Here is a 17,108-nt window from a genome sequence, read left to right as displayed (position 1 = left end):
TGGCAGTGTGGGGAGCAAGACAGGAAGACTGTTTCATGAGGCGAAGGCCAGGAATGTGACTGTCGGGGAGTGGGGGAGATGTGAGCATATGGGTAATTATGTGTTGGGGTTACCAAGGATTTCGGGCTTTTGTGAGTGAGAAGAACATGGGTTTGAAAAAGAGATTAGAGGGCCAGGCGCATTGACTCATACCTGTAATCCCAGCACTTTAGGAGGCTGGGGTGGGAGGATCGCTTGAGCCCATTAGTTTAAGATTAGTTTGGGCAACATAATGAGACCTCATCTCTGCAAAAAAATTAAAAATTAGCCAGGCATGGTGGCAAGCGCCTGTGGTCCCAGCTACTCAGGAGGCTGAGGGGGGAGGATCACCTGAGCCCAGAAGTCAAAGCTACAGTGAGCTGTGATCAGGCCACTGCACTCCAGCCTAGGCAACAGAGCAAGGCCCTATCTCGAAAAAAGATTGGGAAGCATGACAATCTCAAAGGGGCTTGAGTTTCAGAGAAGCAGTACTGTGGGTCCCAGCAGGCAGCAAAGACTAACAGGAGGAGACCTCCAGACAGGCAGAAACAGCACAGGGTCTGAGATGAGACCAAATCCACAAAGCCTCCAGAGGTGAATTTGGCCCTCACTCTTCCCCACATCATAGTTAGGTGATATCCCCTTACAATGTCCCCACCTCCTCCAGGTCCCAGCTACAGCGTAGGACCCTATGGCCAGCATAACGCAGGACTGGAGGGGAGCTAAGATCCAGGAACCTAAGGCAGCCTGGCACTGGACTCCCTGTGTTCTGGACAGTGGGGGTGCTGAAAGTGATCTGGACTCCTCCCTCCCCTTGGCCCACTATGATTTCACCCCTGCCAGGGCTCGTGAGCTGATTCCATGCACTTCCTGCCTGAGAGGGAGCAGAAACCTGAATGGCTGTCCAATCCTCCCCCTTGCCCACACCAACACAGGGCCCATGATTACCAGACACTCCCATCCCTACCCACCCTCTCCCCAGAACAGCTTGCAGAAAGGTGTGTGTGATATAAATCACTGCCCGGAGCAACCTGAACTAAGAACCAACCCCAGCCCTAGACCTGTTTTTTCAGGAAACCCTCCCAGCAGCAGCCTCCCTATTTCCCCTAGTGGCCCTCCTTGTCCTCCCCACCAGAGCAGAGAGGGACTGAATGAAGGTTCCCTTACCAAGATTCCCCCACAACTCCCCTTCCCAGGGCCAGCTCATGCTGATTGTCATTTTTAAGTTTATGCCCGAAGCCCAGCCGACATGGTTCATGCTTAGCCTAGACCACACAAGAAATCCGCAGAGAGCACAACCCAGGCTTCCCCACTTCCCTGGCAGAGCTCCAGGACCAGAAGGCTGGGGAGTCGGCCTGGGCCCTAATGAGGCCCTCAGGGATAAGGCAGGGGCTCCTCTCCCACTTGTCTAGGGAGGCCTCAGAGTTAGGAGCCCCCTTCCCTAGTTCTGACCTGCCCAGGCCGTTTCTCCCCAGCTTTCTCTCTTTGCTCTGGCAGTGGGCAGCCGGGTGAGCCAGGAGCTGCATTACACCAAGGAGAAGCTGGGGGAGGAGGCTGCATACACCTCTCAGATGCTGATACAGACCTCACGCCAGGAGGGAGAGAACATCCTCACGCCTGAAGCACTTGGCCTCCACCTCCAGGCAGCCCTCACTGCCAGTAAAGTCCAAGTATCACTCTATGGGAAGTGAGTCTGGCTGAGCCCCTGAGCAGCTGGGGGTGAACGTGCCATGGGGGTTCTGGAGTGGGAATCCCCCTCTTCTGCTGATCTCATGTGCCCCTGGCTGTTGCAGGTCCTGGGATTTGAACAAAATCTGCTACAAGTCAGGTGTTCCCCTTATTGAAAATGGAATGATTGAGCGGGTAAGTGTCCTGAGAGGGAGCAGAGGCGGAACCTTTTCTGTGGCGTGGGGGGACTCAGAGAGACGCAGCAAGCCCCACGGCCTGCAATCCTCCCCCTTAAAACTAAGGAAGGGGATTGCAGAGGGCATCCTACAAAGGCTGTGGGGCAGGACTGATGTGGCCCGGGTGTCCCTGGCAGATGATTGAGAAGCTGTTTCCCTGCGTGATCCTCACACCCCTCGACTGCTTCTGGGAGGGAGCCAAACTCCAAGGGGGCTCCGCCTACCTGCCGTGAGTGCCAGAGCTGCTCCGGGCCCTGCTTCATCTCCCGCTGGAGACTCTCCCAGCAGAAAGGAGGGGTCGGGGGAATGAGGTTGATCAAAACCTTACCAAGACCCTGATTACCTCCCAGGCCAGGAACAGAGCATGGGCTTCCGCAGGGCGCTCTCCACATCCCCCTTCTTCCCTCTGAAGGAAGGAAGACCGTCTTATTTAGACAAAACTAAACACAAAGATCTGTTAGCTCCGAGCAAAGGAGAAAAAGATCCCCAGAAAGAGGCTTTGCTGGGGGGAATTACCTAGGTGTCTGCTAAGCTGTTGCCCAGGTGAGAAAGAAAACCCGTTACAGGCATGTGCCTGCTGGTTATATATTAGAACCAAGCACAGACAGCTTGCTAAGGGACTCAGTGGCGCCTTTCCAGGCCCTTTCTATGTATTAGGTAACCCTGCCCTGATATCCTCTTGTACCCATCTACAGCTCACTGCAGCACCCTGGTGGGCCTATGCAGCCTGGCAGTTCTGAGAAGCTGAGCCTTGCACACCCTCCATATTGAGGGACAAATCAGCAGATAAGAGAAGAGTGGGGCACAGCATGGGGCCCCAGTAGCAGTTTGGAGCCTGGGTTTTCATCCCTGACCCTCGCCAACCATGGGCTTTCCCCTCAGTGGCCGCCCAGATATCCAGTGGACCAACCTGGATCCAGAGCAGCTGCTGGAGGAGCTGGGTCCCTTTGCCTCCCTTGAGGGCTTCCGGGAGCTGCTAGACAAGGCACAGGTGGGCCAGGCCTACGTGGGGCGGCCCTGTCTGCACCCTGACGACCTCCACTGCCCACCTAGTGCCCCCAACCATCACAGCAGGCAGGTGGGTTCCAGCCAGGTCTGCAGGGAAAGACTGTTTTCCTTCCCTTTCCCCTCCTCATACATTCCTGTATTCTGCGGGAGCGGACAGCTCTGTGCCCTGACCCCCACTTCCTGGCCATTGTTACCCTGCTCCCACTGTGCCAGGACCCCAGTGTTCCATTCCCATTCCTTATCCTACAGAACCCTCAAGTGGTATATGAATCCCTTTTTCCTTTTATAAGGCTGGACTTTTCTTTTTGAGTCTTGCTCTGTCGCCAGGCTGGAGTGCAATAGCTTGATCTTGGCTCACTGCAACCTCAGCTCAAGCAGTTCTGCCTCAGCCTCCCAAGTAGCTGGGATTACAGGCACCCGCCACTACACCTGGCTAATTTTTGTTTTTTCAGTAGAAATGGGGTTTCACCACGTTGGCCAGGCTGGTCCCAAACACCTGACTTCAGGTGATCCACCTGCCTCGGCTTTCCAAAATGCTGGGATCACAGGTGTGAGCCACTGTGCCCGGCCAAGGCTGGACTTCTTATCAAAATAGACTCATATAGGGTAACTAAGAACACAGTAGATAAGCATGAATATCATACCTGGTTTCCCAAGTGTCTTTACAGCCCTGCGAATGTGGTCCTTCAGAATCCACCAAAGCTACACCAGCTCCTCCCAGCAGCCTACTCTCTGCTCCCCCTTGTGGCTTCCTAGTTATCTACGGCCAGAGCCTTAAACATTAACCGCTCCTATTCCCCTCCAGGTTCCCAATGTGGCTGATGAGCTGAGTGGGGGCTGCCATGGCTTCTCCCACAAATTCATGCACTGGCAGGAGGAATTGCTGCTTGGAGGCACGGCCAGAAATCCCCAAGGACAGCTGCTGAGGTAGGGCCTCTGCTGGGAGTTGATGAGGGGACTCCATGAATGAGAATCCATATTGTAATGTCAGGCAGCTCTGGCAAAAGCCCCTGCACATTCTTGCCAGGTGTATAGGCCAGGCTGACCCCTGGTTCCCCCCCACACTCCTCGCCAGGTGTCTGGGCCAGATCTGAAATTTGTTCCCTCGAATACCCTTGCCAGGTGTCTGGACCAGCTAGACCCCTGGTTCCCCCCCACACCCCTTGCCAGGTGTCTGGGCCAGCTCTGACCCCTGGTTCCCCTGCACCCCCCACCAGGGCAGAGGCTCTGCAGACCACCTTCTTGCTGATGAGTCCCCGCCAGCTGTACGAGCATTTCCGGGGTGACTATCAGACACATGACATAGGCTGGAGTGAGGAGCAGGCTGGCACAGTGCTACAAGCCTGGCAGCGGCGCTTTGTGCAGGTCAGTCAGTATGGACAAGGACAAGGGGGATGCCCTGAGGCCACTCCCTCCTCCTGCCCCCTCAGATCCGCCCTGTTTCTCCAGCTGGCCCAGGAGGCCCTGCCTGAGAATGCTTCCCAGCAGATCCACGCCTTCTCCTCCACCACCTTGGATGACATCCTGCATGCATTCTCTGAAGTCAGTGCTGCCCGTTTGGTGGGAGGCTACCTGCTCATGGTGGGTCCTGCACTGGGCACCTTGCCCCCACCCCGCCTCCACCCAGTGCCCACCCTGTCTGAGACTGCCCTTTCTCCCCACAGCTGGCCTATGCCTGTGTGACCATGCTGCGGTGGGACTGTGCCCAGTCCCAGGGTGCCGTGGGCCTCGCTGGGGTGCTGCTGGTGGCCCTGGCGGTGGCCTCAGGCCTTGGGCTCTGTGCCCTGCTCGGCATCACCTTCAATGCTGCCACTACCCAGGTACACCAGGACTGCAGGGCCAACTCAGTGCCAGTCGCCAGGCTACTGGGTCCTCCAGCTGCCCACTCTCTGCCCCTCCAGGTGCTGCCCTTCCTGGCTCTGGGAATTGGCGTGGATCACATATTCCTGCTGGCACACGCCTTCACAGAGGCTCTGCCTGGCACCCGTCTCCAGGTGGGGCCTCATCCTCCAGGGCTCATCTGAGGCAGCTCAGCCTATTGGTTAAGAGCCTCTTGGTTCAAGTGACCTTGGGCTGCTAATGAACCTCAGTGCCTCAGTTTCCCCATCTGTAAACAGGGGATCCATAAGATAACTCAAGTTGAGTGCTTAGAATAGCCCATGACATGTGCATGGTACCCAGTAAGTGCTAGCTGCTATGTTATGACTGCCCCACCTCCACACCCCAGGTTCCTGAGCCTCCCCTTGACTCTACCTTGACACAGCCCATCCCTTGTGACCTGAGGGCAGGTCCCCACTCTGTCCTGGCAGGACCGCATGGGCGAGTGTCTGCAGCGCACGGGCACCAGTGTGGCCCTCGCATCCATCAACAACATGGCCGCCTTCCTCATGGCTGCCCTCGTTCCCATCCCTGCACTGCGAGCCTTCTCCCTGCAGGTGAGGCCTCACATGGGGCAGGCCAGGGTGGGTGTGGAGCCGAGGCCGAGCTTCATCCAGCCTTCATGCCCCTCCTGTCCATCCCCCAGGCGGCCATAGTGGTTGGCTGCACCTTTGTAGCCGTGATGCTTGTCTTCCCAGCCATCCTCAGCCTGGACCTACGGCGGCGCCACTGCCAGCGCCTGGATGTGCTCTGCTGCTTCTCCAGGTACTGTCTGCACCCCAGCCCTCCTCCTGTGACCCACGCCAGCCTGTCCCCTCACCAGCATTTCAGGGCATAGACCTCTCATCCGCTCTCTGCCTCTTCCAGTCCCTGCTCTGCTCGGGTGATTCAGATCCTCCCCCAGGAGCTGGGGGACAGGACAGTACCAGTCGGCATTGCCCACCTGACGGCCACAGTTCAAGCCTTTACCCACTGTGAAGCCAGCAGCCAGCATGTGGTCACCATCCTGCCTTCCCAAGCCCACCTGGTGCCTCCACCTTCTGACCCACTGGGCTCTGAGCTCTTCAGCCCTGGAGGGTCCACACGGGACCTTCTAGGCCAGGAGGAGCAGCCAAGGCAGAAGGCAGCCTGCAGGTCCCTGCCCTGTGCCCGCTGGAATCTTACCCATTTTGCCCGCTTTCAGTTTGCCCCCTTGCTGCTCCAGTCACAGGCCAAGGTAAGACTGGGTGGAACAGGACAGAGACTTAGCATCTCTGGGCCCAGAAGGGCAGAGGGCTTAGTCCACCCCCTGAGGGGATGGGGGGCAGCCCTAGGGCCTCCAGCAGAGTTGCCATTTCCCACAGGCCATCGTGCTGGTGCTTTTTGGCACTCTTCTGGGCCTGAGCCTCTATGGAGCCACACTCGTGCAAGACGGGCTGGCCCTGACGGATGTGGTGCCTCGGGGCACCAAGGAGCATGACTTCCTGAGCGCCCAGCTCAGGTACTTCTCCCTGTACGAGGTGGCCCTGGTGACCCAGGGTGGCTTCGACTACGCCCACTCCCAACGCGCCCTCTTTGATCTGCACCAGCGCTTCAGTTCCCTCAAGGCCGTGCTGCCCCCACCGGCCACCCAGGCACCCCGCACCTGGCTGCACTATTACCGCAACTGGCTACAGGGTGAGAGGCGAGGAGACTGGCAGGGTGGCGTGCTGCAGGAAGAAGCGACCTGGGGCCACCAGCTAACAGAACCGTATGCTGGTCTCTCCCAGGAATCCAGGCTGCGTTTGACCAGGACTGGGCTTCTGGGCGCATCACTCGCCACTCGTACCGCAATGGCTCTGAGGATGGGGCCCTGGCCTACAAGCTGCTCATCCAGACTGGAGACTCCCAGGGGCCTCTGGATTTTGGCCAGGTTGGGAAAGGGCTGGAAGGGTTGGGGAGCACAGTGGCTGCAGGCTTCTGGGCCCAGGCCTTCAGCCCTCTCTGCTCTGCAGCTGACCACAAGGAAGCTGGTGGACAGAGAGGGACTGATTCCACCCGAGCTCTTCTACGTGGGGCTGACCGTGTGGGTGAGCAGTGACCCCCTGGGTCTGGCAGCCTCACAGGCCAACTTCTACCCCCCACCTCCTGAATGGCTGCACGACAAATACGACACCACGGGGGAGAACCTTCGCAGTGAGTCCCGGGGGGAGCTTAGCAAGATCCTCTGCCTCGCCCACACAAGCCCCGAGCCTGAGGCCCTGCCTACTCTGCCCCATGCTCACCGCCTGGTCCCTTTTCCTCTTCTCCCTTACCCTCCCCTCCGCAGTCCCGCCAGCTCAGCCCTTGGAGTTTGCCCAGTTCCCCTTCCTGCTGCGGGGCCTCCAGAAGACTGCAGACTTTATGGAGGCCATCGAGGGGGCCCGGGCAGCATGTGCAGAGGCGGGCCAGGCTGGGGTGCACGCCTACCCCAGCGGCTCCCCCTTCCTCTTCTGGGAGCAGTATCTGGGACTGCGGCGCTGCTTCCTGCTGGCCGTCTGCATCCTGCTGGTGTGCACTTTCCTCATCTGTGCCCTTCTGCTCCTCAACCCCTGGACGGCTGCCCTCATAGTGAGTCCTTGCAGGAGTGGGGACAGAGAGATCCAGTGGCACCCACACCCTACCCTGGCCAGCCCGTCAGCCCTCCTGTCAGGATCCCTCCGTGAGCCCTGCCTCCCCCAGGTGCTGGTCCTGGCGATGATGACCGTGGAGCTGTTTGGTATCATGGGTTTCCTGGGCATCAAGCTGAGTGCCATCCCTGTGGTGATCCTCGTGGCCTCTGTAGGCATTGGCATCGAGTTCACAGTACATGTGGCTCTGGTGAGCACAGGCACCCTGGGGAGGGCCCAGTCAGCTGATTCAGTATTCAACAAATAATGTTCAAACCCCTACTATGTGCTAGGTACTATTTAAGAATTTGGGCCAGGCACGGTGCCCCATGCCTGTAATCCAAGCATTTTGGGAGGCCAAGGCGGGTGGATCATCTGAGGTCAGGAGTTCAAGACCAGCCTGGCCAACTGGCAAAACCCCGTCTCTACTGAAAATACAAAAATTAGCTGGGCATGGTGGTGCACACCTGTAACCCTAGCTACTCATGAGACTGAGGCAGGAGAATTGCTTGAACCTAGGAGGCGGAGGTTGCAGTTAGCCAAAATCACATCACATCACTGCACTCCAGCCTGGGCAACAGAGCAAGGCTCCATCTCAAAAAAAATTTTTTTTTTGGAAAAAAAATGAAAAAGAATATGGGATATAATAGCAATATAGTTTTTTACCTCCAAGGAGCTTATATTCTGGGGGTTGAGATAGACAATAATGCCTGGGTGCGGTGGCTCACGCGTGTAATCCCAGCACTTTGGGAGGCCACGGCGGGTGGATCACCTGAGGTCAGGAGTTTGAGACCAGTCTGACCAACATGGAGAAACCCCATCTCTACTAAAAATACAAAATTAGCTGGGCATGGTGACGCATGCCTGTAATCCCAGCTACTCAGGAGGCTAAGGCAGGAGAATCGCTTGAACCCAGGAGTCAGAGGTTGCAGTGAACCAAGATCCTGCCATTGCACTCCAGCCTGGGGAACAAGAGTGAAATTCTGTCTCAAAAAAAGAAAAAAAAAGAGAAAAAATGGGAACCAGTGATTCTTTTGAATAGTTTTACTGTGGACCATTGTGGGATGGGCGAAGAAGGGTGACTCACACCTGTAATCCCAGCACTTTGGGAGGCTAAGGCTGGTGGACTGTTTGAGCCAGGAGTTCAAGACCAGCCTGGGCAACAAGGCGAAACCTCATCTCTGCAAAAAGATTGTAGGCTGGGCACAGTGGCTCATGTCTATAATCCCAGCACTTTAGAAAGCCAAGGTGAGCAGATCACTTGAGGCCAGGAGTTCAAGACCAGCCTGGCCAACTTGGTGAAACCCTGTTTCGAATAAAAATACAAAAATTAGCTAGGCATGTATTTTGTATTTTAAAAATAAAAATACAAAAATTAGTGTGGCGGGTGCCTGTAATCCCAGCTACTCAGCAGGCTAAGGCAGGAGAATTGCTTGAACCTGGGTGGCAGAGGCTGCAGTGAGCCAAGAGTATGCCACTGCACTCCAGCCTGGGCAACAGAGCAAGACTGTCTCAAAAAAAAAAAAAAGTAAACCAATTAGCTGGGCATGGTGGTGCATGCCTATAGTCCCAACCACTTGGGAGGCTGAGGCAGGAGGATCACTTGAACCCCAGAGTTTGAAGCTGCAGTGAGCCATGATTACGCCACTGCCCTCCAGCCTAGGCAACACAGTAAGTTCCTGTCTCAAAAAATAAGAAATGGGATGGTAGCAGGATGGCAATGTGGGCTTAATGGAGGGGTTCTACAAAGATACCTGAGATGCAGAGATACCAGAACCGACGAGGGCCTCACCCAGGGCTGTGTATACTCTGGCAGAGGAAAGGGGGGACCCACAGCCCAGCCAGACTCCACAAACAGCTCCCTTCCTTTCCCCAAAAAAGATCTCAATTATTATTCTAAGAACAATATATGGTCCTTGAAAACAAACAAATCCAGCATGCAGAAAGATATAAAGGAAGTATTAGTAATCTTCCTAATTCTACTCTGAATTAGGCTACTCTGAAACGCTACTCTGAGAAGTAACTGTTATCACTTTGACGTCTGTCTTCTAGATGGACCAGTGATTGCCAAACTTCTCTTTATAGGACCAAATAGTAACCATTTCAGGCTTGGTAGGCCATAGAGTCTCTGCTGCAAACCTGCCATGGAAGCACAACATTGTTAAGACTATTCATTAACCAGTGGGCATGGCTGTTTCAACAATACTTCATTTGCAAAATAAGTGGCAGGCTGTAGTTTGCACACCTTATTTTTGTTGTTTGTTTGTTTGAGACAGGCTCTCACTGTGTTGCCAAGGCTGGAGGATAGCGGTGCGATCTCGGTTTGCTGCAACTTCCACCTCCCTGGCCAAGCGATCCTCCCATCTCAACCTCCCAAGTAGCTGAGACTACAGGCCCACACAACCACACCCAGCTAACTTTTGTATTTGTTATAGAGACAAGGTTTCACCATGTTTCCCAGGATGGTCTCAAACCCCCGACCTCAGGTGATCCACCCACCTCAGCCTCCCAAAGTGCTAGGATTACAGGCATGAGCCACCATGCCCAACCTTGTTTCTAGAGACAGGGTCTCACTCTGTCACCTAGGCTGTACCCTATTTTCTACATGTCTGTGTGTCTAAGCTCACCAGACCCATCCATATGGTATTCCCTAAAATACTGTACAGTTTTAGGGAATACCATAAATGCTCCCTGTACAGTTCCCATGAACTTAGTTCACCTGGCCTTTGGTGGACCAAGATATGGTTGAGCTCCGAAGACAGATACAGGTGGGGACATGGATCAGCTGGCCATGACTGGCAGAGGAGCAGCTCCAGGACCGCTCTGTTTTTCCAGGGCTTCCTGACTACCCAGGGTAGCCGGAACCTACGGGCTGCCCATGCCCTGGAGCACACATTTGCCCCTGTGACCGATGGGGCCATCTCTACATTGCTGGGTCTGCTCATGCTTGCTGGTTCCAACTTTGACTTCATTGTAAGGTAGGGGAGGGCTTGGGGCAGGGAGGCAGGGCTCAGGGCCAGCCCGGGCTGACTCACCTTCCCCCGCCCCCAACCAGGTATTTCTTCGTGGTGCTGACAGTGCTTACACTCCTCGGCCTCCTCCACGGACTCGTGCTGCTGCCTGTGCTGCTGTCTATCCTGGGCCCGCCACCAGAGGTGACCACACTCTCAGCACTATCCCTCTGTTCCCAGCCCAGGGGACAGGGTAGGGACAGGCAAGGGAAGGGGCAGAGCCAGGACAAAATAGCCCCTGTGGTACAGACAGGCTCAGCTCACAAGGTCCCTCCCCAACGGGTGCCACCAGCTGAAGGTGGCAGCCTCCTACTCTCCCCAGACACCATGTTCCTGCCCCTTAGCCCTCCTGGCTTCTTCATGGGACCCACCTTAGCCCTTTAGGATCCAGAGCAAGGTGCAGGGTTTGCCCCAGGCCTCAACATCCTGTCAATTGCCAGCTGTCATATCCTGCTGGAGACCAAGAAGGACCCCAGCTTCCCAACAGCCATGGTGATCCCCAGGGAGATGCTGAAGGGGCTGGGAGCCCCAGGGGCTCCTGGGCTCACTGGGGCTGGTGTCTCCCCACAGGTGATACAGATGTACAAGGAAAGCCCTGAGGTCCTGAGTCCATCAGCTCCAGAGGGAGGCGGGCTTAGGTGGGGGGCATCCCCCTCCCTGCCCCAGAGCTTTGCCAGAGTGACTACCTCCATGACTGTGGCCATCCACCCACCCCCGCTGCCTGGTGCCTACATCCACCCAGCCTCCGATGAGCCCCCTTGGTCCCCTGCTGCCACCAGCTCTGGCAACCTCACTTCCAGGGGACCAGGTCCAGCCACTGGGTGAAAAAATAGCTGAAGCACAGAGACCCTGTGTGGGCTGCGTGAGGTCACTGGGAAGCACTGGGTCAGGTATTAGATGCAGGATGGACCCCTGGAGGGCCCTGCTGCTGCTGGTCCCCCTCTCCTGACTCAGCCGTCACGGACCTCTCTGATAGCCATACAGAACAGCCACCTTCTTGCACACCCAGGCCTGTGTGGGCCTGTGTCTGTGTCACGTGAGAGTAAAAGCCAGCACTTCAGGCTGCAGTGCAGCCCTGTCCCCCTTCCCACCCCACACCACTGCCTGCCCAGCAGACCAAGCCCGAGGGGCCCTCCAGCACCCTTCCTCAGCCCCAGCCTCACCGCCTGGCGAGTCCTGGGCAGGCTCTCCGTATCCCTGCTCACCTCCTACCACATCCATTATTTATATGAAGATGTCTATTTTTGTAGTATACATAGATGTTAGCTATGCTGAAAGTTTTATTTTTTAAAGAATGAAATATATTCTATGTGAACTCATCTTAAATGACTTTGGTGCTTTTTTTTTGGACAGAGTGGGAAGTTTGCAAGTGAACATTAGCTATTGGAAGGGGCTTCTGTGGTACCAGGGCCTGAGGTATTAGCTTCTCTAGGGAAAAGACCCCAGATTCTGGATTTTTGTCATATACTTGGTAATAGCATCTGGATTAAGTGCTTACTATACAAAATGATAAGAAATTTTGTTGGTGTGAAATCTTACTGTATTCATTCAGGAGACTGGGAGCAGAAAAAAAAGGAACCCCGCCATGTGGCTTTCAGAGCCATCATATTCCCGCTCACCTGCCTCTCCAGACTCACCTCCTGCTTCACCCGCATGGGAAACACCATGGTAGAGGAGCAGAGCCATGCAGCAGGTGACAGGTGCAGTGCAGGCGGACAGGAAAGTGGCCAGTTGACGCCGAGATAGGTCAGCAGGGTCTGGGGAGCTTCTCAGGAGGTGTGCAGACCGAGGGAAAGGAGCCAGGTCCAAGAGCAACCTCTAGGGCAGAGGCCTCTGAAAGTTGGTAGTTGGCCTGACAGCTGAGAGGCATCTTTGGCTAGCCAGCCAGTGGATCAGTTGCAGGAACTGCCCAGAAACAGGTGCCAGCAGCTAGTGAGGACACAATTGAAGCTATTTGTTCTGTGGAGGTTGAACAGCCCCACTGAGCAGAGGCGTTGAAGAGTGGCCACAGCCCTGAAATAGAGCACGGAGCCTCACCCAGCAGCACGGGGAGGTTTGCAACTGCCCTTTCCCAGCCATCGACGGAGACACATAGACCCTGGGCTCCAACCACCCACTCACCAGGAATGAGGCCACCCCACAAACATGGCCTTCTCACATCCCACCCCACCTGGACAAAGGCCAAGAAATCATGTTCTGACCAAAGACACAAAAAAGAAGAAACGACTATTGCAATTGAATCCACACTAAAATGCCTAAAAAGACTCGAGAAGTGGGTGTTGGTATAGAACCTAGGGTACACGGTACAACCAGCAGGCTTCTGTGGGGTCCAGAGGTATTAGCTTCTCTAGCTCTGGGTGGGAAAGACCCCAGATTCTGGATTTTTGTCATATACTTGGTAACGTCATCTGGATTGAGAGCTTACTATAGGGAGAGAGGCTGGATTTGGGTCCAGTAGTGTTTGGGTCACCAAGGAGGGGCTTCTAGGTGGAGCAGAGAGAACTCACCAGGCCAGAATAGTGCAAAGGGGGTCAGCCAGCTGTGCCACTTACCAGTGGAGTAACCCTGGGGCAAGTTACCCAGCCTCAGTAAGCTTCCTCATTTTCATCTTCCCAGGCCCAGGGAGATATAGTCTCTGCCTCTCACCCCAGCGCCCCCTCATCAGACACATGGGGGCCACCGTCTGGACAGGCTGAATTGGTCTTCAGGTCCATCTGCCATTCCCTTTGCCTAGAACACTTTCCCACCTCCCCTTGACATGACCCCTTATCACCCTTCTAAGTGAATTGGATCGGATGCCATCTCTTCCAGGTGTCATGCCTCCTATGAGGTCCCACTGCTCCTGAGTGTCTGTGTCCAGCTGTTTCCCCATCCCTCTCCCTAAGGCAAAGGCTCACTACAGGTAAGGAATGGCGGGACAGGACCCTAACCCCGGGGACAAACACCTGCCCGCAAAGCACTGGGCACCTGGCACCGCACACGGGGTGCGGGTCCCAGAAGGACCTGCAGAGGAGAGCAGCAACCCACGAGTCCCAGTGGTCCAGCCCCCGGGGCCCTGCCCGAGCCACCCCAGCCAGCCTAGAGCTGCCTGTGATTGGCATACCCATGGTGCACCATGAAAAGACACCCTCACAATGCTTAGGCTCCCTCTGTGCAGGGGTTTCTGCGCTATTTTAGGACATGATGCCTCTAACACGAGCTGTGTGCATAAACTACATGCAAGGAGTGCGTGCCGTGCAAGCACCCAAAAACCATACGAGTCTTGAGTGTTAGCTCTCTCTGCGAGGTTTGAAGTGGAAGTCAGACACACACTTTGGTTTCTCTTCAAATCATGTAGATCTTTTGCCTTTTACTAAAGATTTCCGTGGAGAGAAATAGTTTTGAGTCACTATGGAATTTTTTGAGGCCTTGTGTTTCATGACACTGAACTGCAAGTGTCGAAGATTAGATCTGTAAGCCACATGATTTTGAACTGCACTTCGTGTTTATTGGCTTCTGTGTGTGCCACCATGCCCAGTTAATTTTTTTTCATACTTTGTTGCAGATGTAAGAGATATAAAAATAGTGGAAAGCATTTTCCAGTCGTTACTTAAGCCTTATGGGGCTAGAGTTTCAGGGATGGTATATCTAGCTGCTAGGGATTTAGTGAGGCTCTTTCAGACTGATTTTTTTCCCCAATTCAACTGCGAATCCAAACTGTTTATGTGGTGAAGATACAAGGTTCCTTCCCTTATGAAGCTTTTCTTTTCTTTTGGGGGGCAGGGACAGAGTTTTGCTCTTTTTTTTTTTTTAAAGATGAGGTTTCTCCATCATGGCCAGGCTGGTCTTGAACTCCTGACCTCAGGTGATCCACCCACCTCGGCCTCCCAAAGTGCTAGAATTACGCGTGAGCCACCGCGCCCGGCCGAGTTTCGCTCTTGTCACTGAGTCTGGAGTGCAATGGTGCAATCTCGGCTCATCGCAACTTCCGCCTCCTGGGTTCAAGCGATTCTCCTGCCTCAGCCTCCCCAGTAGCTGGGATTATAGGTGCATGCCATTATGCCTGGCTAATATTTTGTATTTTTAGTAGGGATGGGTCACCATGTTGGCCAGGCTGGTCTCAAACTCCTGACCTCACCAGGGCCTCCTAAAGTGTTGGGATTACAGGCATGAGCCAGATTGCCCAGCCCCTATGGAGCTTTTCTAATGGAACCAAACACAAAACAAATAATTTAATAAATAACATAAATCCCGGATGAATAATATCTCAGTGAGAAGTGCCCTGTGGAAAGAGTATTTTGATAGAATAGTCTACCTCCTTCCTATTCCCTCCTCATAAGGGAGCTAACCTAGCTTCATGGCTTTAAGTAAATGCCATCTGATAGCTAGAGACCCCCCAGTTTATAGCCATCACCTGGTCCTACTGACTCCCACCTTCAAAGCATATGCTTCATCCAACCACATTTTACCACCTCCACTGCTGCCATTCTGGTCCAAGATCTCTTGCTGGATAATTGCAAAACCTCCCTAACTGTTTTCTCTAGACCATTCCTCTATCTTGCTCTTGCCCTTCTCTATCCCAGTCCTCCACATAACAGGCAGATTCTGGCGGGGCGAGGTAGCTCATGCCTGTAATCCCAGCATTTTGGGAGGCTGAGACAGGAGGATCACGAGGTTAGGAGATTGAGACCATCCTGGCCAACATAGTGAAACCCCATCTCTACTAAATACAAAAAAATTAGCTTGGAGTGGTAGCATGCACCTGTCGTCCCAGCTACTCAGGAGGCTGAGGCAGGAGAATTGCTTGAACCCAGGCAACGGAGGTTGCAGTGAGCGAAGATTGTGCCACTGCACTCCAGCCAGGCAACAGAGCAAGACTCTGTCTCAAAAACAAAAACAAAAACAAGCCAAATTATTTTTTTTCTTTTCTTTCTTTTTTTTTTTTTTTTCCACAGGGTTGCTCTGTCCACCAGGCTGGAGTGCAGAGGTGCAATCTTAGCTCACTGCAACCTCCATCTCCTGGATTCAAGCAATCCTACCTCAGCCTCCCAAGTAGCTGGGACTGCAGGTGCACACCACCACACCAGCTAATTTTTGTATTTTTTGTAGAGATGGGATTTCACCAGGTGGACCAAGCTGGTCTCAAACTCCTGGACTCATGTGATTTGCCCCCTTTGCCCTCCCAAAGTCCGGGGATTACAGACAGGAGCCACCATGCCCAGCCCAGATTATTATTCTTTTAAAGTAAATCTGATCACACATCACTCTTCTCCACAAAACCCTCCAATGCCTTTCCCCATGACACGTGGCTCCCTGCAGATCTCTTGTCAAATGTTATCTCATCAGAGGTCTACAATCACTGCCCTGTATGAAATAGTCCCACTTCCACCACATAGCTGTCTTTTTAACCTGTTTTGCTTTTCTTCATAGCACAAACTACTCCCTGAATTAGATCATACATTTCTTTACTTGTTTACTGAATGTTTCTCTTAGAATGTTAGCTCCATGGGCCGGGCCTGGTGGCTCACGCCTATAATCCCAGCACTTTGGGAAGATGAGGCGGGCGGATCACGAGGTCAGAAGTTCTAGACCCACCTGGCCAACATAGTGAAACCCTATCTCTACTAAAAAATACAAAAAATTAGCCAGGCGGCCAGGCATGGTGGCTCACATCTGTAATCTCAGCACTTTAGGAGGCCGAGTCAGATGGATGGCTTGAGGTCAACGGCTCAAGACCAGCCTACCTAACAGGGTGAAACCATGCCTCTACTAAAAATACAAAAATTAGCCAAGTGTAGTGGCGTGTACTTGTTATTCCAACTTCTTGAGAGGCTGAAGCAGGAGAGTTGCTTGAACCCGGGAGGCGGAGGTTGCAGTGAGCCAAGATCGCACCACTGCACCCCAGCCTGGGCGACAGAGTGAGACTCTGTCTCAAAAAAAAAAAAAAAAAAAAAAAAAAAATTAGCCAGGCATGGTGGTGGGCACCTGTAATTCCAGCTATTCAGGAGGCTGAGGCAGGAGAATTGCTTGAACTCGGGAGGTGGAGGTTGCAGTGAGCTGAGATCAGGCCATCACACTGTAGCCTGGGTAACAGTGCAAGATTTTGTTGCAAAAAAAAAAAGAATGTTAGTTCCATGAGGCATTGGACTTGTTCGATGTATTTATTCCATGACCCTAAATCAGTGTCTAGTGCAAGAGCATTCAATGAATAATTGTGGAACAAATGAATGAATATGTTTTCTGAACACATATACAGAATTTAATCTGTTCCACTACAATTCTAAGTATTTTATAAAATTAACTACTTTAATCTTCCTAAAAACTCTACTAAAGGCCAGGTGCAGTGGCTCACGCCTGTAATCCCAGCACTTTGGGAGGCTGAGGCAGGCGGGTTATCTGAGGTTGGGAGTTCTAGATCAGCCTGACCAACATGGAGAAACCCCATCTCTACTAAAAATACAAAAAAAATTAGCCAAGTGTGGTGGCTCATGCCTTGTAATCCCAGCTACTCTGGAGGCTAAGGCAGGAGAACTGCTTGAACCCAGGAGGCAAAGGTTGCAGTGAGCCCAGATCTCTCCACTGCACTCCAGCCTTCGCGACAGAGGGAGACTCCATCTTAAAAAACAAAAACAAACAAAAAAAAAAGCTCTACTAAATATGTTCCATTATCTCCATTTTATAAATAAGAAAGCTGTGGCAAAGAA

General features: G+C 53.6%; 1 protein-coding gene and 1 non-coding gene across 5 annotated transcripts in view; both read left to right on the top strand.

Annotated features, from left to right (window-relative positions):
- Window positions 1-11,744, top strand: part of PTCH2 (patched 2) — a 20,155-nt gene extending 8,411 nt beyond the window's left edge. Inside the window, exons 3-22 of one of the 4 annotated variants that reach the window (XM_037742858.1) lie at window positions 1,516-1,705; window positions 1,812-1,881; window positions 2,060-2,151; window positions 2,805-3,000; window positions 3,736-3,857; window positions 4,148-4,295; window positions 4,380-4,511; window positions 4,595-4,750; window positions 4,832-4,924; window positions 5,240-5,365; window positions 5,455-5,573; window positions 5,676-6,024; window positions 6,152-6,288; window positions 6,377-6,464; window positions 6,557-6,962; window positions 7,096-7,376; window positions 7,488-7,625; window positions 10,250-10,392; window positions 10,470-10,569; window positions 10,996-11,744. In XM_037742858.1, coding sequence (XP_037598786.1) covers window positions 1,516-1,705; window positions 1,812-1,881; window positions 2,060-2,151; window positions 2,805-3,000; window positions 3,736-3,857; window positions 4,148-4,295; window positions 4,380-4,511; window positions 4,595-4,750; window positions 4,832-4,924; window positions 5,240-5,365; window positions 5,455-5,573; window positions 5,676-6,024; window positions 6,152-6,288; window positions 6,377-6,464; window positions 6,557-6,962; window positions 7,096-7,376; window positions 7,488-7,625; window positions 10,250-10,392; window positions 10,470-10,569; window positions 10,996-11,250 — 3,341 coding nt within the window. In that variant the 3' untranslated portion in view covers window positions 11,251-11,744. Of the gene's footprint in view, window positions 1-1,515; window positions 1,706-1,811; window positions 1,882-2,059; window positions 2,152-2,804; window positions 3,001-3,735; window positions 3,858-4,147; window positions 4,296-4,379; window positions 4,512-4,594; window positions 4,751-4,831; window positions 4,925-5,239; window positions 5,366-5,454; window positions 5,574-5,675; window positions 6,025-6,151; window positions 6,465-6,556; window positions 6,963-7,095; window positions 7,377-7,487; window positions 7,626-10,249; window positions 10,393-10,469; window positions 10,570-10,995 lie in introns of all 4 variants that reach the window. The other 3 variants (XM_037742859.1, XM_017540801.2, XM_037742860.1) reach the window with 3 other exon arrangements.
- Window positions 11,745-13,733: 1,989 nt separating this feature from the next.
- Window positions 13,734-13,848, top strand: LOC119473042. Its single transcript, XR_005202213.1, has one exon. It is a non-coding gene; the product is annotated as a U5 spliceosomal RNA (small nuclear RNA).
- The last annotated feature ends 3,260 nt before the right edge of the window (window positions 13,849-17,108 follow it).

Source organism: Cebus imitator, unplaced genomic scaffold (assembly GCF_001604975.1).
Source record: "Cebus imitator isolate Cc_AM_T3 unplaced genomic scaffold, Cebus_imitator-1.0 Scaffold129, whole genome shotgun sequence".
Lineage (NCBI taxonomy): Eukaryota > Metazoa > Chordata > Mammalia > Primates > Cebidae > Cebus > Cebus imitator.
The sequence above is the reverse complement of the archived record's forward strand: the minus strand, read 5'-3'. Positions and strand labels throughout refer to the sequence as shown.